At 34.6% G+C, this 23,174-nt stretch overlaps 3 protein-coding genes across 3 annotated transcripts; 2 read left to right on the forward strand and 1 right to left on the reverse strand.

The window, feature by feature from the left end:
* Nucleotides 1–9,258: 9,258 nt before the first annotated feature.
* Nucleotides 9,259–12,788, forward strand: LOC110608670 (60S ribosomal protein L2, mitochondrial). The gene is made up of 3 exons (XM_021747950.1): nt 9,259–9,678; nt 9,979–10,106; nt 11,599–12,788. The coding sequence occupies exons 2-3, from the start codon at nt 9,991–9,993 to the stop codon at nt 12,446–12,448; spliced, it is 966 nt and encodes a 321-aa protein (XP_021603642.1). The 5' UTR covers nt 9,259–9,678; nt 9,979–9,990; the 3' UTR covers nt 12,449–12,788.
* A 1,558-nt stretch (nt 12,789–14,346) lies between these two features.
* On the forward strand, nt 14,347–16,748 carry LOC110608671 (mitochondrial import inner membrane translocase subunit TIM14-1). Its single transcript, XM_021747951.2, has 3 exons — nt 14,347–14,507; nt 15,580–15,758; nt 16,316–16,748. The coding sequence occupies exons 1-3, from the start codon at nt 14,505–14,507 to the stop codon at nt 16,470–16,472; spliced, it is 339 nt and encodes a 112-aa protein (XP_021603643.1). The 5' UTR covers nt 14,347–14,504; the 3' UTR covers nt 16,473–16,748.
* A 488-nt stretch (nt 16,749–17,236) lies between these two features.
* Nucleotides 17,237–19,888, reverse strand: LOC110608669 (protein DETOXIFICATION 41). The gene is made up of 8 exons (XM_021747948.2): nt 19,372–19,888; nt 18,739–19,283; nt 18,568–18,654; nt 18,426–18,482; nt 18,101–18,339; nt 17,847–17,965; nt 17,676–17,762; nt 17,237–17,588 (listed from the first exon to the last, which is right to left on the reverse strand). The coding sequence occupies exons 1-8, from the start codon at nt 19,684–19,686 to the stop codon at nt 17,520–17,522; spliced, it is 1,518 nt and encodes a 505-aa protein (XP_021603640.1). The 5' UTR covers nt 19,687–19,888; the 3' UTR covers nt 17,237–17,519.
* Nucleotides 19,889–23,174: the final 3,286 nt, after the last annotated feature.

Consider the following 23,174-nt stretch of genomic DNA (forward strand, 5'->3'; position numbering starts at 1 on the left):
ACTGTAAGCGACGGAGCGTTAGGCCAGTTTTTTAAGCGTTGCTAACGGCTGCCGGTTCATAAATGAGAAAATTGCAAATCAGCCCGTAAATCCAAAGTTTTGATTACAATAAAATGTTAATTTTATTCTTAAAAAATATAAATATAATTCATTACTTGTTATTTTTTAATAATAAAAAAATTATTAAAATATAAATATATATAAATCGCAATTATTAAATTCAATTTAAAATCTTAATAATTTTAATAAAATTTTTAAAAAATAATATCAATTTTATAATTTTAATTAGATTATAAAACTACTATTATTCTAATTAAAATAATAAATAAAAATGTAAAAAATAAAAATAATACATAATTTTCGTAAAAAAAATATATTACAATTATGATTATAAGATATTTTATTATTGAAAATTTATATTTTATTACATTAATATTTATTTACTTCACTAAGTCCAAATCTACCCCTAACATTTTATTTTAAGTCAAATCTCTCCATTTTTTAATTTTAGCTCAAATAAACTCAACTCTTTACAAAAATGGCCAAATCGAGACTTTCAATGTCAGAATCTCAGCATTTAAAATGCATGCTCTATATCAAATATGTGAATGTGGAAAGAAATTAATAAAAAAATAAAAAAATAGCAAATAAATAAAATAATAATATTTGTTTTATTTAACGGAAATTAATACCTCTACCGCGTGCAATACTTGACAGAAAGGCTAGTTCACAATTCCTAAATCAATTTCTTCACCCAATTCAAAACTATAAAACCTAAAAGAAAACCTCCACATAAATCAATCAATCTCTTGCAATTGAAGCGCAACATTGAGACCATCTTGTGGAAGGGAATAATCTAAGCATTTGACATCTCAAAAATCTATTGATATCTTGCCCTTCGAGTGTATATTAGACATTTTATGGAAATTGGTCCGTTCTGAGCATTTGGCCATCACAAATGAGCTGCATTACTCTATTTTCTTGATAGAACAATAGTCCATATTAAAGACTTATGTTGGGCAAAATTCCAAATACACGAGGGATCAAATTCAGATAACTATATCTCCTCATTTATAATCCTATTGTATAAGGGCTTTTTGTTTAATAAATCCACTTGGCCATAGTAAATAAATTGGCAAAACCCCACACAGAGGACTATATTCAGATAAGTACATTTTCTCATTTCATAATCCTATTGTATAAAGTTAGTTTTACAAATCCACTTGGTTGCAGTAAATAAACTATACAACCTCATCCACTGATATGTCATTTGATTTATGGTTAGTCAATTAATCTTACACACATAAGCATAAATTGGAGAATAGTTTAGATACTTGTACTTATTTCATATACCTATACAATTTAAGTTTACTTGTAGAAAACTAGAACCTCCAAGTTAGGCAAAAGATAACAAACTGAAGTTGCTATTGAGAAGGGAATATTTGGATATTAATTTTTAGTTGGTGAGTAATTATTATTATTGGCACTTACGTAACCTTTGTAGCTATTTATGTAATTTGTAAAAAGTAAAAACGGCTACTACTCTTTTAAATGATATTCAATTATTTGATTGGTTAAAATTTTTAATTAATTAGGTTGCAATATTATGTAAGTTCATTATAAGCATGTTGTCTTTAATTAATAGTTAGTAGCATATTTTTTTAAATTAATTTTATTTACTTCAATGTGTACGATATGATAATTAATATAAATTTTAGATTCTATCATGGAGGATCCTTTGTTAGGGATCCACATTTACAATACATCAATGGTGAAGTGAAACTCTTCATTTTCCTGATATGGACAAAATTATTTAAGAATAATGAGAATGTGTAAAAAAATTGAATTACCATGAGACACCAACTATTTCTTGGCATAAGTCAGGTTATGATCTTGAAAACGGACCGATAGTTGTTTACGATGACAGGATTGTGTTCGATATTTTGACATGTGTTAGTGAGCATGAGTATGTAAATTTGTATCTAGAGCACAGGGTTGACAAAGCTAATATAATTGGGGATGGATGTACTCATGTTTCTTTATTGGAATGACATCCAACAACAACAGTAGAAAATGAGCCTGACATAGAAAAAGAAGATGTTGCCATTCCTAAAGTGACAGAAGCAGAATGTGGACCTCCAAATTTAACTATTGAGGCACATGGGTCCACATTTAACTATTGAGGCACATGATGCCTCTAATCCTGCTGATTCTACACATGAAGAATTAATTTCAAATGTTAATGTGTAATACCCGGCTAGACGCCGGCATCGAAATTCGTACTTTCCAGCGGGTTTTCCGTTGGAATTGGGAAGTCGAGGATGTTGGAGGTGCCTAGAAGGGTAAAGAGAAGGTTTTCTAAAGGTTTAAAGTGTTTTATGGTTTTGAATGCAAAGGAGTTGAGGTTTGAAAGGAAAAGACCAAGGAGGCTTTGGCCAGGTTCGGCCGCCGAAAGTGATGTTCGGCCGCCGAAAGTGCCTTAGGTTTCGCCCTCGAAACTCCAAGTTCGGCTGCCGAACGTTGCATGGTTTTGCATGCTGGTTTGGCCACCGAATGTGAGGCGGTTGGCCACCTATAAAAGGCCCTTTGACCGGAAAAAGGGGGAGGTTTCTCTCCATCCTTGGGCTAAGGTGAGTTCATGCTCTCCTTGGGTTGTTTTCATGGTTTTTCTTCATATCTTTCAAGGTTTTCATGAGTTTTCTCCTTGTGTTGAAGAGTTGTGAGCTTGGAGCAAGGAGGTGGAGCTTGGAGACTTTTGGAGCTTGGAGACTTTTGGAGCTTGGATCTCCATATCTTCAAGTTGGAGGTCACACCAACTCTTGATCTTCAAGAGGTAAGTGTAGATCCTTAGCTTTTACAGTGTTTTAAGTGAGTTTTATAAAGGGAAAGGGTTAGTTTGCATGAGTTTTGCATGAGGTGTGCATGTGAGGGTTTAGCGACCTTTTATGCCTTTGTATGCTATATGAGTTGTTTTTGGAGTTTTGAGCTTGTTCTAAGCCCCGATGTGCAAGAAGAAGTGTGTATGCATGTTATAGAGAGGTTGGATGCATGTTTGGGTGTTTGGAAGGTTTGGGAGGCTTGATTGTGCATGAGGCTGAGTTATGGATGAACTCAGGTTCGGCCCCCGAAAGTAGTTTCGGCCGCCGAACCCTTGTGAAGGTGGTTTTGGCCGCCTAAACTTGCCCCCGAACGTTTGGACTTTCGGCTCTGGAAAGGACTTTCGGCTCTGGAAAGGACTTTCGGCCGAACGTTTGGACTTTCGGCTCTGGAAAGGACTTTCGGCCGCCGAAAGTGCCTGGCTTTCGTCTCTGGAGGAGACTTTCGGCAGCCGAAGGTGCCGCCGAACATGCATGAGTTTCGGCTCTGGAGAGGGAGTTCAGTCGCCGAATGTGCTGCCAAAGGTGCCCTGTCCAGCCTTTCTTTGCATGTTTTTCCATGCATGTTTGTGATGTTTTAGGGGGGTTTTGGGGAAATGTTTAGAGTTATGTTAGAGTTGTTTGGTACCTCATTTGAGTCCACCTGTGTAGGTTTGGACCCGAGGAGCCGAGGAGGCCCCAGAGTTAGAGTTGGCCCAGAGTAAGCCAACAATGGCAGGTGAGTGGAACTAAACTTAATGGTTTTAATATGGAAAAGTAAATATTTTATCATGAATCATGCATCATTGATGCCATGCTATGTTAGGGTGCATTGCATTAGTGCACACGAATATGTTGCATTGCATTATCCGTGTACCTGGCACTGCTCCATGTACATTGCTTTATGTGCGGTACGGACATAGTTTTGGATTCATTAGCCCTCGTAGGAAAGTCCTGGAACAGCCCTGAGGGGACCAGGCACAGGGTACTTCGGTATTAGTGATTGAGATGAAGTCCTGAGAGCTCCTTTGTGGGCCAGGCACAGTTTGAGGGAGTTTTGATCCGTCCGGCCGAGATGGGTGAATTACTTGTGATGTGATGCATTCCATGAGAGTATGTTTATCACCATGTTATTTTCACTGTTCTACTCACTGGGCTTTATAGCTCACCCCACTCCTCCCCCCCCAGTTTTGCAGGGCCAGAGTTAGCTATAAGGAAGATCAGAGTCAGCAAGAGTAAAGAGTAAAGTCAGGACTATGGCTAAGGGTATGAGTTTGTACTAGATGTTTAGTGGACATGTATCTTAATGTATGTTCAGTTATATAGAGACATGTTTTAACATGTATTGTATTCCGACTTATAGTTTGTGCTTGGCCCTAGAGTTTGGATAATCCCTTTGTACATGGATCCTGTTTTATGTTTCTTGATGAGAAATGTGTGGAACCAAGGCTGACTTGTGATATGTTGACCCTAGGTGAGTGGGTTCTATGTGTTTAAACATAGTGCATGCAGGTCAAGCTTGGTAAGTAAAAGATAAAACTTGATCATGTATGGGATTATTCCAAATGTTCAGAGAGTTTAGTGGCTTGCTACGGGTCCCGGCAGCCTTAAGCCGATCTGGATCCTAGTGCCGGTGGCGGTTCGGACCGTTACAGAGGGGTACCGATTTCCGGGCTGTTACATAATGTGTTTGCAAATGATGAGGGTGTGGTTGCATAGGATTGTGAATTAGAATCTGCCGATGAAAAATCAGTTGTTGCAAGGGAAAAGAGTATGAAAATTGTAGGCAATAATGTCCAATAAGATGACTTAGATCCTGATTTTAGTAATATTGGATATAATAATTTCATGAGTGATGATATAGATGAAAAATATGATGACTTGCAAACAGATTTAGAGCAGCAAGAAGGAGAAAATCTTATGGAAGTAACGGATGCCAATGAGGCAGTTAAGAGTGATATTGAATACTTTGACTCTAGCAATGAGGGTAGTTTAGAGGAGGATGTTGATGAAGATGGTGAAGTAGAATTTTGAAGGACAGAATCCACAAGGGTCATTTATGATCCTGAATCTTAAAGGCTTTCTTTTGTTTTAGAGATGTGTTTGCTAACAATGTTGAGTTCAAGGAAGCAGTAACTAAGTACGCGGTAAACAAAGGTATTGAAGTTCGATTTATGAGGAATGAACCAACCAGAGTTCGAGCAGTTTATAAAAAAGATTATTTGTGGACTGTAATGGCTAGCATTGAAACAAGAAGCGGTGACTTTAAAGTCAAAACATACATGCCACAATATAAGTGTTTTAGGGTGTTTAAGAATAAGACTGTAACTGCTAAATATTTGATCAATCAGTACAGGCCAATTTTGCTCTAAAATCCTAAGCTGAGATATAAAGAACTGCAATTAAGGGTGAAAGGAGAGTTGAAGGTTGTTGTTAGCCTAACCATGTGCAAGAGGCTAAAAAGAGCAATTGCATCTGAGGTCGCAGGTAATTATAAGGTTGAGTATGGTTAGTTATGGGACTATGCTGAATAAATAAGAATTTCTAACCTTGGAACAACTGTCATATTGGAAGCTGAAAATGAAACCAACCAATTTGGTCGGATTTATATATGCTTTGATGCTTTAAAGAAGGGATGGTTAGCTGGTTGTAGGCCTATGATTGGTTTTGATGGATGTTTCTTGAAAACTACTTGCAAAAGTAAGCTGATTTCGGCAGTCGGGAGGGACGCCAATAATAGCATGTATCCAATAATATGTGCAATTGTCAAGTATGAATCACTTGATACTTGGAGTTGGTGTCTAAGATTACTGAAGTCTAATTTGAACATTTCGGGTGGCACAGACCTCACTATCGTTAGTGACATGCAAAAGCTAATGTTATTTCCTATTATGTTGTACACAATTATGGTATCATATGGATTTAGGAGTTATAGGTATACTAATAAATTCTTTTGTAATAGGCAAGTTATGTGCAGAAACGACAAAATACTTTTTTAAAATTATGTTCACTTATTTACCAAAAGAATAGATCTTTTGTAATACCCGGCTAGACTCCAGCGTCGGAATTCCAATCTTCCGACAGAATCTCCATTGGAACCAGGAATCTCGAAGCTGGAATCTCCTTAGGAAGGGTAAAATAAGGTTTTTATAAAATGAATTTTGAAAATTTTAAGGTTTTGAGTTAAAAGGAAAGAAAATAGTTTTGGAAGAGAAAAACCATGTTCAGCTGTCGAAGGTGGTGCCGCCGCGGGACCTCCCCTTTCGGCTCCCGAAGGTGGTTTATCCAGCCACCTATAAGAGACTTCCAATCCGAAAATGAGAGAGTTTTTCTCTCCATTTTCGGGCAGAGGTGAGTCCTTGCCATCCTTTGATATTTTTGTTATTTTTCCTTCAAATCTCTTAAGAAATTCACGAGTTTTCTCTTGTTTTTGAAGATTTGAGTTGAATCTAAGTTTTTTAAACCTTGGAGACCTCCGGAGATCGTTTTCCTCTCATCTCCATGTTGGGGTTGCGGCTACCCTTAGATCTTCAAGAGGTAAGTCTAGATCCTTGCTTTTCTTATATTTTAATCAAGTTTTAAGAAGGGGTAAAGGGTTAAAAATGCATGAATTGGTTAGATCTAAAGTTATAGGGTTTGAGTTGGGTTGTTAATGAATATTTGCTATTATGTGTTTTTGTTGTTGTTTGTTGGGGATTAGGCTAATTTTTATACCTCTTATGCATGATGAGTGAGTATGTATGTTTTTAAGGAGTTGGGTGTGAGGATTGGAGAGTTGGGTGGCTGTATGCATAGGGCAGAATCGGGTTCTGCCTTACTGGAGAACCCAGGTTCAGCCGCCGAAGCAAGGTTCGGCCGCCGAACCTGCTTGTGGAAGCAGCCTTTTGGCCGCCTAACCTACCCCCGAAAGCATGGACTTTCGGATCTGTGAAGGGGTTTAGGCCGCCGAACCTGCCCTCGAAGGTTGCTGACTTTCGGATCTGTGTGGAGTTTAGACCACCGAACCTGCCCCTGAAAGTTCCTGACTTTTGGATCTGTGAGGGACCTTCGACCGCCGAACCTGTCGCTGAAAGTCCCTTGCCCAGCCTTCCTCTACTTGTTTTATGTGCATATTTTGGTATGTTTTAGGAGGTTTTTGGGAAGTTGTATAGAGTCATGTAATAGTTATGTTTGGTCCCTCATTTGAGTCCATCTGTGTAGGATCGGACCTGAGAGACCGTAGAGGTTTGCAGTGAGATAACTGTATCAGTTTTAGGCGAGCGTCAGCTAGAGGTGAGTAGAATTAAACTAATCTATTGTTTTAAAAAAATCAGACTTTTAAGCATGTTTACGCATCACGAATGCCATGTATATGTATTAGGTTGTTTTGTATTAGAATTCACGGATATGATGCATTGCATAATTTACTGTTGTTGTGGATGGATGTTGGATGACCCACTAGCCCTCGAGATGTTATGATATGATATGATACGGAAAGACCAGGGCTTGCCCATTCTACGCCCCTAGCATTATGGATATGTTATGTTATGTTATGTTTAAGCGAAAGTCCTAAGGAGCTCCGTCGAGGGCCGGGCACATTGGAATATGTAGAGGGTTACTGGTGACAAGTCCATCTTGATGTGAATTGTTTGTATTGTGATGCATCTCATACGAGCATATGTTTATTAAATGGTTTTTATGTTCTGCTCACTAGGCTCTTGTAACTTATCCCTTTCCCCTAACCCCAGGTTTGCAGGGTCAAAGATAGCTTGGAAAGTCGGCATAGTTGCTGGTATAGCCTGATATAATAGTGTAGATGTGGACATATAATATTTTTATGGTTTTAGAATTGTGCTTTGCCCTAGTGTTTGTCTTGTAATCCCTGTTAACATAATCCTTATGTAAAAGTTTTAATTATGAGTTATGTTTGAACCAAACTTGAGGCATGTGATGTTTACCATGCTAGAGCATTTGATAAGGGCTCTAGTATGGGTTTTATGTTTTCAGTATGATACATGTACAGGTTGCTTGGTTTTATGGAATGTTTAAGTTATTGTGATAATGTATGATAATGTATAAGATTTTATCAGGTACACAGGATGTATAGTAGGCTTGCTACGGGTTCCGGCGGCCTTAAGTCGATCTGAATCCTAACGCCGGTAGCGGTCCGGTTTTTGGGTCATTACATCTTTACATGATCATTGTAACAAGTATCTTTTTCAATCAACTCTAGCTTCCGTTACCTAGATTGAAGATGGAATACCTCAAAAAGGAACAACTATTAAATAAGAATGAAAGCATTCATCACGAGTTGCTGATACTTGTTGTCGGAGAAGAAGCAATGGTTTGCATAAATATGAGGATTTTCGTCTATGAAAAAATATTCAACAAATTACAAAAACAATAAATATCAAACATAAAGTGGGCTAAAAAAAACTCCAAATCAATCAATCACCGCCTACCATAAAACACAAACAAAACTATTTATACCCTCATCCGAAAAGGGTTTGGGAGCAAAAACCTATTCCGGGTGAGGCAAGGAAGACAGGGACAGTGACAGAGATGAGCAAGAACAAAGGCTTTACCTATTTTTGAAAAGTTTAAAGAGAGAAGCCTTTTTTCTCTTTTAATGGTGTTTAAGGAGAGTCTGTTATTGAATATTGTAATTGTGAAAGTTCAATAATTATATTTTATGTTAGATTTTTATTTAAACATGATTCATGTGGACTCATAATATAAAATGATAGTGAAACCACATGAAACTCTTTTGATTTTACACTGTCAACAAATGTAGAACAGATATAAGTAATTTTTTTTTCTATATTTAAAATGATTTCATTGTATTACTTGTAGTGTATTTTTAAGTTTTATTTTTTGACATATCATTTGTTTAATATTTTATATGTTGAGTAATGGCTAATTAATGTTTTATGTGTTATTATGATAAATTTGTGTTATTTTTATTTGTTTTAATTAATTTTAAAAGTTCAAATCTTATTTACATTTTTTTTGTTTAGTATTTAGATTTGGACACTTTAAATTTAAAAGTTTCTTGCTATTAAATTGAAATAGAAATTTTGAATTTAGATAGTACGCAAATATTATTAAATGAGTTTGGAACGAATATGTATATGGTGATTAAAATAGGTTTGGAAATTATATTTATAAATGGGTTCCAATTTGGATACCATCCATTTATATCTCTAAGTGGATCTTCCTGTAAAGGGGATTCGAGAGCTCTTCTATAGCTATAAATGCTTTGTGGTATATGGATTCATTTGAGTTGTTTGGATTAATTTGGAGTGGTTTAATCATTAACAAATTGAACTAATTTATTTTGGGCTTAAAACTATGTCGTTTTGAACTCTTACAGTCGATCTCAACCCTTTCACTGTCAACTCGGTAGTCGCGGTTATCAAAATCAAACATATGAATTCATCTTTATTCTGCTTAAAAAAATAAATCATCTTCATTGCGACAGAACCCTAATAACATTTTCGTCTCACCGCCTACCCCTCTAATCCCCTCGCCCGAGCCAACTATCATCTCGGCAAGCAGCCAACGTCACCGTTTCCTGTTTAACCGTATCTTCTCAAGATAAGGCCACTGGCACATAACCTCATTTATTCGACAGTTGCGGCCACCACCATTGTTACCTTCGTCACCGCCATCATCAAGACATCAACACCTTTCTCCATATATTCTCTCATATCCTTACTATCTTTTTCCATTACCCTATCATCACATTTTTCTGCTTCTTTTACATTCAAACAGAGAACAACCTATCAGATCTGCCACTGAACTGCACTAACCCCACAGGAAGTATCTCTTCTGAGCTCTCTGGGTACGATCTATTCTGATTGCCTTTAAAATTGATTTACTCTTCATTCTACAGTGGATGGGTTTACGATTTCACTTGCGCTAAACTGCTTCTTAGCAAAAATGTTGTTTTTTTTATTGTTACTCAAATGGAAATGGGGTAGTTGATCGCGTATTGATATTGTTATAGCTGTGTTATTGTTATTTAAGTTCATTTTGATGCTTGGTATTTCAGAATCGGCACTAAATTATTTTTCATTACTATTTTTTATTTTATGATTCTTAGTAATATTCCCTAACTTAGTAAACATTTTTTAAAAATCAGTCTGCACCATTGATGGCGGCAAATGCAGTGGCTGCTGCCTCTCATGCTGGAAAATATGGTGCCCAGGCATGGCATGCATTTAAGACAAGGTCTCCTGCAGCTGGGAAAGGATCAGCTATTGGGATCAGGTACTGTTGATCTGTTTTTTGTGAGTTATGTTGTCCTATTGATGGCTTGGGTCTGAAGTGCTGTTTTGAGATGTATATTTGATTTCATTGTGCATTGCAATTGCTTGGCCGTAATGAAAACGTTTGAATGGTGACTTAGATTGTGCTTTATAAAGCCAACCTTATTGTAGATGGTGATTTTAAGTGAACGCCCTGGCAGTTAAAACGCCAGAAGTTCTGAAACCCACTTATATTTTATATGGGAAATTATGATATAGCATTGAGGACATATGTCTCAGTTTTCCAATGAGCTGTGGCATTGAGGTATATGCAGAATGAATGAAAGAGCACTCTTATTCCCAAAAAGAAACAACTTTATGTATAATTTTGCTCGACTCAAGTTCAATATCTTTAGTCCATGATGCACAGTCCATCTATTTTTACTTTCCTTTCAGTAATAGCATTGTCTTGTTTAACATTTCACTAGAGTAAGAAAATGAACTGCTTTCTAGAAAATCACATCACTTTTGTTCTCAACATATTATATGCTCAAGCTTGCTATTGTTGCCCTTATATGATTTCCATATCTAAATCAAACAAATAGGGTCCAAAGTTTATTTTATACTCTTAATACTAAATCCCAATCTCTTAGACGGGTATGCTTATCTTGTGAACTTGGTCGGCTTGAAGCTTTGTTGGTGTTCCTCAAGGGGAGATGTAATTGGACTTGACCATGGACCAGAACCGACGGTTCATCAGGTTTCACGGTTGTTTGAAATGGTTCAGATTTGGCTCTGGTTCAAAAATTTTAAAATTACAATAATACTAGCATTCTGTATATTAAAATACATAAATTTATAAAATTTAGATTTATAATAATTTGTTTATTTAGTTTCCATGGTAATATATATACACACACACATACATACAGGCAATTGGCCCTCCTACTAGATGGTTACGGTCTGTTTCATGAACTGGAACCATTTAACCAATTTGGACCAAGGCCAGGTCTAGATGTGAATTGCTCTATCAATGGCAATAGGTACATCTCATGATATTGGAAAGAATTAGCATCAATGCCTTTAGATTAGCATTCCTAATCTCTAGATTTCCTGCATGCTCTGATGGTGCCTATATGCAGTTGTGTCCCGAAATTGAACTCAATGGGCTTGAGCTCAAGTTCTTTTTTGATCTGCACACCTATTTTCATGGCGAGTGCTCATTCCATTGCAAATCTAGAATAAAACTGCTAAGTCAAATTGCAAATATTAACACAGGGTTCTATTTTGTCAAAATTTGCAGTTTAATATAATTATGTTGGAGTAAAATTGCTAAGTCCATGTTACTTGGATATGCAAATTTCATGATGCAGCAGATGCAATGGTTGTAAACTTGAGCTACTTATTTTTTGTGCACTCTTCCGTACACCATACTGTGCATGCATCTGCAATGTTCTGCAGTTGTGCTTATTGATCGCTGCTGATTTATCTATTTATTGATAATCCTTTTTCAGGGAAAGTACTGCTATGGTTAAGGAAGCAAATAAAGCCCCTAGACAATTGACCTTACATGTAGGAAAGACTGGTGGTAGGAATTCTGCAGGGCGCATTACAAGTTTCCACCGAGGAGGTGGATCAAAGCGGTTGCATCGGAGAATTGATCTAAAAAGAAGCACATCATCTATGGGTGTTATAGAAAGGGTAGAGTATGACCCTAATAGATCCTCTCGGATTGCTCTGGTTCGATGGGTTGAGGGTGGACCCCTGCACTTCCAGAAGAAATTCAATGCCGCAGAAGAGTTTGTTCCACCACAGAAGATTCTTGAACCTATCACAACCAACACGCTTGGCCGTTTTTCACTTGCTTTTCTATCTAAGGAAGGGGATCGAGAAAAGTTAGCTTACTCCCCTTCTGGACGGGCTGCAGCATATGCAGTGGTTGGCCTTCAAACTGGTATGTCACCTGGATTGAAGAGTCTATCTACTAGTAAGGGTACAGAGACCCAAAAAACTTGTGCAAGGGATGTCTTCTTGTCTGCCTTTTCGACTCCTAGGGCCAAGGGGGAGACTGCATCCTTTTCCCTCTGTGGTTTGCATAATTTACCAAGGATAGCAGTGGCTGGGGCAAAGGCCACCTTTTTCGCTCCTCAAATGTACGAGAAACATGGAGGTAAAAACACAGTTTCTCTTAATGAGGTCCAAAAATGGAACAGCCGGAGCAGTATCTGGGCACATAGGATGAAACGGAAAGCTGCAGTTTCTTGGCAGAGTTTCAAGTGGCGGGATACATTGGGATTTGTTGGAGTTGCTGATAGTAACGATTCAAAGACTGGAAGTAATCATGTTAGCTTGCCATCCAGCTAAAGGCAGTATTCACTACCTTAGTTCAGAAAAGAAAATTGGCAGCGGCCTCTTAATCCATTCAGCAAAGCTATGTGCAGCAGTGAAGGAGTTGATTTTGTAGCAATATATGCTGCAAAAAAAAGCATCTTGAAATAGTGCGATAATAATACCAGGCAACTTCCTTTAGTAGGTTTTCTGATTGAAAAATCTGAAGAGTTGTTTTATGACTTTTTGCGAGGATAACATTGTGTTGGGTTGGCGGTGCTCTCAGTTCCTTAATTAGAGCAGCATGAAGATTTTGTTGATAATAATTTTTGGTTGTTTCTTGGTATACATGCAGCTGCCTTCTTAGGCTTTTTCATGTCGTGCGTCTCTAAATATCCAACATAACAAAAATTTAGCATTTGTTTTTGGGAAAGCGAGCGAACTCCTTTGAAATATAATAATAATAAGGAATAATTACAAAAAATTATTCTGTGTTATGGTGCATTTTTAATTAGCGATTTATAATTTGTAATAAATAGATTCTATATTTTAATTTATAATAAATAGATTTTATATTTTTAGATTGTTAGATATTACTAGTAAATATAATTTACTTTTTAATATTTAATAAAATTTTATTTTATTAAAATTTGATTAATAAAATAATTTTTTAGTTTAAATTTTATATTTTTAATTGAAATTAATTTTTATATTTTTATAAATTTATTTCTAAATGTTGTGATCACTAATAAGTTTTTATATTTATTAAATTTTATTATCTTATTTATAAAAAATAAAAAAATAAAAATAAAATAAAAAATTTGATATTTCATTTTTATCTTAATTAATAAAAAAATTATTGAGAAGAAAAAAAAAACTAGAAAGCACTTTTTGAATTTAAATTTAAATGCATATTGTGCTAATATTTTTTATTTAATTTTTATTTTACTAATTTATTTTAAAATATTAAATTTAATAAATATTTGAGATTAATTTAAAAAAATATTTAAATAATTATAATATTTACATACTAATTTATAAGAATATAGGTATAAATTATTACTAAAGACTATGTTATTATAAAATAAAATTGTATAATTAAATTTATAAATATTTGAACTAATTTATATATTTTATAAAAATTTAAAAATTAAAATATAATTTATTTTAATAAAAAATTATTTTTAAGTGTTATATCAGTATTTATTAATAATATTAAATAAAAATATTATTTTATAAATAAAATGAAACGTAATTATTTTTATTATAAATTAAATTATAAAACCCTATTTCAAAAAAATTTTCAAATTATATGGTAATTTTTTTATAATGATAATAATAAAGTCTTTTGGAAGTCTTACAAATTTTGGCAGGGTGGCTTTGCTTGGGGAAAAAGTTATGTTTTCTGACTTATCTTTCTTCTTCTTTATTTTTTAATTTGTAGCTCATATTTCCTATCTTAGTTATTTATATGTAGAGGATAATGATTTTAATGTAATTGTATTTGTGGCGAAATTGATTCATTTTCTAATTTATCAATACGGTTTGAAAAAACATGTGGATTGTTTAGTTTTATTACCCATTTTTAAAAAAGTTGCATGTCAATCTATGAAATTTATTTACAAAATCAAGCATAAAAAAATTATTTAACTTAAGTTTATTGAAAAATCTCTGTTTGAAATAAATTCATAGAGTTGTAGATTTTTTTTTTTTAAATTCGAGTTATAGAATTTTTTAAAAACCAAAATAATAATAAATTATTATACAAAATATTTTTATTTTTTAAAGCATTTCTTTTTTATTAAAAAAATAGTGTACTATGTAATTTTTGTTTTTTGCCCATTAGCTAAATAATTTTTTGATATTAAATAATTTCATAAGAATCCCTGTGGATAAGTTATCTTTCAAAACCATACTTGGATTAAAGAGAAAAACAAAAAAAAAAAAAATCTTGGAAACCATAAGGCGGCTACGGGCTGTTCTAATATGCGTATATATATATAGTCTCATAAGAAAAGTATGATAAAATTCAAAACCCCGTAACCCGCGAGTCGTCATTTCTTCTTCTTCAAGCTTTTTTATCATCGCAGATATGGTAAGTGCTAGTGGGTGTGTGTATTGTTATATTTTCCGTTGCTCTTTTTTTTTTTTTTTTCCCTTTTTTTTCTATCAAAACTTAGAAGAACTGCAATTGATTGTTTGAGCAAAGGTGGTTTCTTCTTCCCATGGACTCTCGAGTGCGGGTTAATTTTCATCTTGGGGTTTTTTGCTCATGGGTTTGATTTAGATCACTGACCTGTTTAGTTAAAAGCCTCCCACTTGATTGTTGCCTTGCAGATCGCTAGTTTCAAAACCCCTAATTTGCTTTACTGAACGCTTCAATTTTAAAATTCGGTGAAAAAATTTTGCATTAATTTCTATTAACATCATGGAATACCGACACGGAAATAATTGTGGTTTTTTAAGGTGGTGCTATGGTTGATTCGTGCAGTCTCATTTCAGCTGTGCCCAGCGCTGTTGTAGATGCTTAGCTTATATTGTAATTTATGTGTGTTTGATAAAGAGCAGAACGGCGATACTGATTTGGTTTTCTGAATTATCTAAATTTATGCTCTAAATTCATTTCAGCTTGTCTTGTTCTGTATTTATTCCTTCATCAAGTCTCAAAGAAACTAGCTTTTTGGAATTCTAGATCCTATAATATCTTCTTCCTTTCCGTGTTTGATTGAAGCCCCTTTGCATCTGCCCCCCATGAAGTGAATGCTAATCTTGAATAAACACCAAATCTAATCCTTCTATTACTGTTCGTATGACTATTTTGGACCCTTGAGTCTTTATTTAAAATAAAGCATCTGCTTTATTATAAGTTTCCCTAGTGTTGTTCTTGAGTTGATTGCTACTGTGTCTCATGTATTGTCAAATTCCGGGCTGGTCCCTGCACTTAACAACCTATCAATCAGTTGGAATGAAACTGATTACTGTGTTTTCCTGTATATGATTTCTTTGTTATAACGCTGGTATCTATTATCTAATGTCACGTTGATCCTTAATGAGGAAAAAAGCAAACATCACTTTCTTGATTGCTGCTATGTTATAATAAGATGTAGCATTTTTTTTTTCAAAAAAAAAAAAGCCTAAACAATGATTTTTAATTAAATTGGTATCAGGTGGCACCATTCATGGCAGGCATCGCAGTAGCTGCTGCTGCTTATGCTGGTAAATACAGCATCCAGGCTTTTCAAGCATTCAAGGCAAGACCACCCAAAGCTAGTTTACGCAGATTTTATGATGGTGGCTTTCATCCTGTCATGACAAGAAGAGAAGCATCTCTAATACTTGGAATCAGGTGTGTTAACATTTTATGCTGTGGAATACATGTGCACTTTTGTGGTATTGGAAGGAACTGTTCTTTGAGATTCTTTGAGATGTACAAGTAATAACAACGTGAACTTGGATATGTGTATATATATATTTCCAGCCTCAGAAAAACCAATATGCTTAGCTAATTATAAGAGGTTGCACATCATCTCCCCCTAATAAATACTACAATTTCTAGTTTCTGGATGCTCAAATTCATGAGAGAATCATACCCAATAAATAGAAATTAATCTGATGCCAGGGAAGTCTGGTTTTCTAATCTCCTCTTTTGATTTAGATAAAGGAGTATGACATGCATGAAACAAGGGATCATTTTCCAGCTAAATATTCTCATTAATTGCTTAGGATGTCAGCTTAAGTTCCAAATATTAGTAGAAGCCATGTAAACAGATGAGATTCAATAATAAGATTCTCATTAAGGACTTATGCTGACATCTTTTTGCTATTTAACGTTTCAACATGCATTTTTTTACAGTCCTGTTTTTTCTCTAATTGATCCTTATTGATTTTTCTTTTCCTTTATAGGGAAAGTACTCCTGTGGATAAGGTTAAGGAAGCACATCGGAGAGTGATGGTTGCAAACCATCCAGATGCAGGTGGTAGCCATTACCTTGCTTCTAAAATAAATGAGGCAAAAGATCTTTTGCTTGGAAAATCAAAGGTCGGTGGGTCTGCATTCTGATGCTATCAGTTTGTTGAATAGCTGGATCATGCAATTGGTTAGCAGTCTAATTGGAGCAGCTGCATTATTGTAAGCTCACGCTGATTCATGAAAGTTACTGTTATTTCTAATTAGAAAATTTTAGGGTCTTTATTCGGTATATTCTTTTAGGATCTAACACAAAATGAATGATAACTCAACTCTACAAGTTATATTTTTTACTATCTTTTTATATGACTGTTGAGTTAGTATTATCTGGAATATTCAGTTGAAGAATCAAGATAACCTTTTGCCTTATTTTGCTGATACTCGGTATTGTTACAAGATATCTCCTCTTTATTTGCTGCAATATAATGACTGGGGAGAGGAGATAGAAAACTGAAAACAGGTGAGTTGTTTCTCCTGTGCCCACTTTCAAGATGATTCTCAATCCTCAAGTGACTATACGCTATGGATGTGCTCTTGTCCTTTGGGAGGACGCTTACCTACCTTTCCTCAATAGACTCCTTTATGTTGAGAGGCAGGAAAGACAAAGTTGGGAAAGGAACGGCAAGTTAAGGGACCCGTTCAGGGACATGAAAGTGAACATAAGTCCTTATTTTCAAGTCAAAAAGCCATCTATATGCTTTAATAAATGAAATTTATTACTTATCTTATTTTTGTACTTGTCAGCATTGATCCATCCCACAACATCAGCTGGTACTTCTCATTTTCACTAAAACTCATTAATAATTAAAATTGAATAAAAATAATCTAACAAGAGGAAACATTAATCATAGTCTAGATTAAAAATAAAAGTGTTCCAACTATTTCAATTATAAATCACGAAATCCATTCAATTTTGAACTGCATAAAAGGGAAAACTCTTTCTCAATTTATAAAACTCTCTTCACTCAACTTACATGACTTGAATTTCAAATATCAACGGTCAGATGTATCCTCAGACAGTGGTAACCCAACAACTCTTGGCTGATGAAGAAGAATGATTTGATTTTTTCATTCTCATCTTCACTACACATAAAGAGCAACTTGTATCCATAAGAGAAGAAGAAACCTACTGTGTGAAAATTAAGGATTGGCCCCTGATTCCAAGGCCTGTCTTGCAGACTCATTCAGACGTTCAACAGTTTTCTGAACCTGCAAAAGCAATAACAAGGTCATAATCAATACCTCTATATTTTACCCAACATGAATATAATAGTTTGACATAGCAAAATAATTTACCTCAGCCTCCCAATTTGTTCTTGAAGTCAGAATAATTAAAGTTATTGTCTGGAAGACAACTCCAATAATAATTCCCCACCAAATGCCCTGAAACAGAAAATAGGGTTTTTAGTTCAGCAGCAAGAAATTTTTTTGAGTAAAAAATTATGCCTGAGGAGGATAGAATCTTACTGCTACTCCTAAACTGGTTTTGAAACCAAGTACACATCCAATGGGGAGACCTATAATGTAGTATGTGACTAGGTTAACATAAGCCACCACAGCTTGCCATCCACTGCCAATTGCCACACCTGCCATTCAAAAGTTTTGTACTTGTAATCCTAATATATCACAATTATGGAATTAACCCATTTTATAATTTCGAGTCCTCTGCTTATCAGTGGTTGATACATGATAGAATTTGAATGCAAGGAAATGATTGTTACCTGAGAGTATGGGTTGAACACCGTTGAGAAAAACAGAGATGGCAAGCAGAGGAGTCAAATTGGAAACTGCTTCTATGACCTCTGAGTCACTTGTAAAGAGTTTGCTCAATGCAACTCGAAAACTCAGGACAATGACGCTAAATATTATACTAATGCATACGCTAGTCCCATTCACTACAAATACTGAAAATTTTGCAACCTTTGGATGGCCAGCCCCTAGCTCATTGCTTACTCGAACACTGCATTTAACACAAAAAATTTCATGCCATAAACTTGGACAAAAGTTCAATTTTTGAAGTATTCAATTAGGCATATCATCACCAACCTGATGGCTGCTGCTAGGCCCAGCATAAATTGCATATCCCAGTTCAAATAATTCATGCTGGAGATGTTGTAATTCAAAATTAGAACTTGCAACAATAATAATGATATCTAGGCACAATGGGAATGGGTTTTTGGAATCATACCAAATGGAAATGGAGTCTAATGCGATTGTTGGGTTTGATAGAAGGCCTGATATGAGTACCATTCCTTGGCTGTACCATATCTCCAAACTGTATTATAAAAAATGATTTTTTCAAATATAGCATTTTCTATATTAATTTGGCAGTTCATATATATAAATATTCTTTTCATACCAGAGCATGACAGCAGAGGCAGCTGTAAGCTTGAAATAAGGCCAAATTCCTCTGAAAGCATTAATAGACAAGCCAGTCCAAGTTTCCTTGCATTTAGGACTCAGAACAATGTAAAGTCCGTTCAAGATGACAAGAAGCCACCAAGAGAAACTTAGTGTTAAGGCTGCTCCCAGAAGTCCATACTCCAATTTATAAATAACAAGCCAGGAGAGAAGAATGTGAACAAAGAAGACCCCAACAGACATGTATGCTAGAGGGTTCACAACGTTCTGAGCTTGAAGAAACCTCTGCATAGGGCAGCTCATGGCAAATGCATATAGCTGAGGGATCAAACCGCGGGCGAAAATTTCTCCTTGCTCAGCTATGTCCTCCGATTGCCCCATAGCTATAAGCACTGGGCCTGAGAACCAGTAGAGGAATGTGAGCAGAACAGCTGCTCCCAAGTGCAGCACAATAGCTCTCTGGCATATGATCCCCATTGCTGAATATTGCTTGGCTCCATAGGCTTGGCCACACACTGTCTGCACAGCACTAGCCATACCCAGCTGCATTTCACAATTATGGGTTAACTTCATTTTTAAATAAGATCATATTGGTAATTAATAGCTAAAATAAGGTAATGAACAGACACACCATAATCCCATAAGCAAGACCTTGGATTCCAACATTGGCAATGGAAGCACCAGCAAGCTCTACAGCACCCAAATGTCCAGCGAACATTTGGGTGACAAAGCTAAGCATGAAATTGAATATGGAGACAACAATAGATGCCCAAGATAATAACCATAAGAGCCTTGACTCCCATGCAACAAGGCGAGGCCACCATCTCAGAGGCACTGTGGTTTGTTCCAAGAACTCCTCAATTGCCTGAGATGACAAGTCTGGAATTCTTGAATGTGAATCAAGTGTGGGTAGCAAGGGCTGGTACTCTGCCTCTGCTGAACCCATGATTGCTTGTTAGAGAAGAGATGAGATTATCAGTTGATACTTATATGATGCTGAAAAACTCTATACTGTGAGTCTGAAATTGGAGAAAGCTTGAAGATTTTGCTTAGCTACCATTCACTACTAATAAAGTTAGATCATCAGAAGAGTAGTTAAGTCGAACACAGATTCTTCTTGCAAAGAATTTTGGAGTGTATTCGTGATTTGATGTAAACAATAATACATCCCGGCAAGACGTAACGTATATAAAATTCATCATTTTATTTATTTTTAGAAAATAATAATTTTGAGAATGAACTTTCGAAAAAGAAAATTTACTGTAATATTACAGACTATTTCCTTTTTTAAAAAATTAGTGTATACCAAAAGATTAGGGTTACCATTTAAAATTTGTACACTATAATTAATTGTATATAAATTTTAATATGAAAATATTTAATTTAATAGTATAAAATGAGCATAAATAGGAAGCATATTTACCAATTTCCGATTTTGTAAATTAAAAGAAAAAAAAAAGCCTATTCTGTAATTTTTATTTTTTGCTAAAAAAATTCTACAAGATTATTGGTACATGAGTTTTTTTTTTTTTTTTTTTTTTTTTTTTCCTTAAATCAAAGTTGGTAGATGAGTTCATTTACGGTAGTGAAAAGACCGTTTGGCACAGGTGGTAGGACGGCACGCGGGGCAACTACCATTCTTTTTTTTGTACTGCAACTACTGTTCTTCTTGTGCGGCGAAAAGCTTTCCAACTTCCACGGTACGAGGTTATACCAACTTAACGGAATCTTGACGGAAATCTTATTATTGTAACTACTATATTTAAATTTAAATTAACAAATTTTTATTTATTAAATATACATATTATAAAATGTATATAAAAAATCTTATAAATTTATATAATGAAATAATATGTAAATTGTAAATTAATAAATAAATTAAAGTCGTACATCATCTCTAAAGTTTTAAATTAAAATATCAATTCAAAGTATAAACTCAATAAGATATTTTTAAAAAAAATTCTCAATATGAATATATTAATTAAAATTTAATTTTAAATTAAATATAACATATTTAAAACATGATTAAATAAATTTTAAATTTTATTTTTAATTACATAAAAAATGCTATGGTTTAAAAGAAAAGTTTTAACAATAATACAATAATACTAAAAATATTATGGACATATCGTTCTAAAGTTTTTAATTTTGTTTGGAGGGTACTTTTTGTATGTGGTGATGTGCTTTAGCGACATCAAAATGCAAGTTTATAATGTATATCCAGTTTATCAACGTGAAAGTGAGGCTATAATACATAGTTTGATTCAATATTTTTTTACTCGAGAAGTTTGGGTGCAAATTGATATAGAATGACAATGTTAAGTGTTAATTCATTGATAGATTGATTCTTAACTGTATTTGTTTCAATCTCTATTAATAAATGCAAATTAAACTTTGTACTTTGTTGAGTATTATGGACTAATAGAAACTCTATTGTGTGAGAACATAAAGAATAGATTTCCTTTCAAGTTTTCCATATGGCATCACGGTTCCTACAAAACTGGATTGTTGCTGCTGTTGCTTCTTCCTCAGCTATTGTTGCTGCACCAAATTCAGACCACTTGCGTTCATAGCAACGACCACCGGAAGAATGGATGAAGGTCAATGTGGATATATTTACCGGCTCAAATTTAGATTTTATGGGTTTAGACGTTATTGTATGTGACTCATACTGGGAGTTTGTTGCGGCAAAAGTCTGACGTTATCCAAATTTATTCTCAATAAAAAAAACGCATAAATTATAGGCATTGTTGAAATTTTAAGTCGGATAAAGTATGAAGGTTAGCAGCGAGTTATGATTAAATCAGATGCATTTTCAGTTATTCAAGTATTTAACTCATTAGGTTCTAACGTTAGATCATCCTTTAATTTGATTGTTAGTGATTATAAATTTTTTTAAGTGAAATTATTGATATTAAATATTATTTTAACTATAAGTCTGCGAATGTAATCGATCATTTGATAGTGACAGATACCCATTTGATAGTGACAAATGTCCATTTCAAATCAGATTTTTGATACGTTAATTCACTTCCTTCTATTATGACTTCTTTGATAGAATAATAAAGTAACAATTTTTTTTAAAAAAATAATATATATATATTATTTATTATTATTATTATTATTATAATTGATGCACTTTGGGCTTATTAGGATTTAGTAATTTAGGCCCGGACCAGCCCAATCTTACTGATAAGACTAATCGCTTCAGTTTACTTGATTTCAAAAAAAAAAAAATGTTTTTGTAGTGTAGAGTGTGTTTTCAAAATTTTTATTTTATTTAATGCTTTTTTTTGGAGAAGTTTTATTTTATTTAATGTTAGCGGGCAAAAGAAATTAAAAAGGAATAGATAATTTCAATTTGCTTTGACGAGGTAAGCTTGTGGAGTATTCAAATAATATAAATCTAGCATTAAAAAAAATTATTGATATTCTAAATCATGATTGGTAAATATAGTTTGCCGAAAATATTTGACTTTTATGGTTTAATCTGCCATCAGTAGTTCTGAATCAGAGTATTCTCTCATTTCAAATAAAGAATCAATTGAATTTTACAAAATTTTTCATTTCAAACTAGGATCAAGTGTTTTTCCTTTGAATTGCTGCCTGGGTGGTTTAGATGGGACATAACTCTCTCAACCATCACCCTTGTTATAGAGGCCACATCAGCTATGCTTGAGCAAAGCCTTTCCCCAGAAACGCAAAGCAGCAGAATATGGAGTGATTATGGCCACTCTCTCTCTTATCCTCCTATTTGCAGACATTGCTTACAAGAGATCTTCACACTCAAAGCCTCATCATCATTTGGACTGCAACTTTGTGGACACTTTTGTCATGTTCTCCTCTCTACTCACTCTCATCTCTGCTTCCATCCATTATAACTATCTAAGCAATGGCAAGCAACAGCCAATATGCTTCTCAATGATACCTCTAACCTTCTCTGTATGTGTTGTATGTGTGTTCTGCTCGTGCATTTTTCGGATATCTGCTGATAAGCTTGTGTTTACTATGAGGTGCAGACACCTAGGTCCCATGAATCTGGAGATTGAGATGGGTGGCAAGCTATATGATAAGCTGGGACCAACACAATTTGGTGGTTCAATTTGCCAGATGGGGCAGATGCATCCACAGGGTGTCTAGGCTTTACCTATTAGCAGTACTCGAAATTTGAACAGTAGTGTTCCCATAGAAAGTGAAATTTCTTACAGTGGATTTGCCTGTTCAATGAATGAAGTTGTTCAAATACTGCAGAGCAAAACAACCACATTAGAATTTGTATTCTCAATTCTTAAACTTGGCCTAAAACTATTACAAGTCGTATTAGATTTGCGATGGATCAAACCAATAGTAAAATCCTTTATCCACCTTGGTTTTCGAATCAGACCAGTTGGTCCTATACTGTTTGACAGGACATTGGAATTACAAGTTATCAGC

The sequence above is a fragment of the Manihot esculenta genome, chromosome 2 (assembly GCF_001659605.2).
Source record: "Manihot esculenta cultivar AM560-2 chromosome 2, M.esculenta_v8, whole genome shotgun sequence".
Lineage (NCBI taxonomy): Eukaryota > Viridiplantae > Streptophyta > Magnoliopsida > Malpighiales > Euphorbiaceae > Manihot > Manihot esculenta.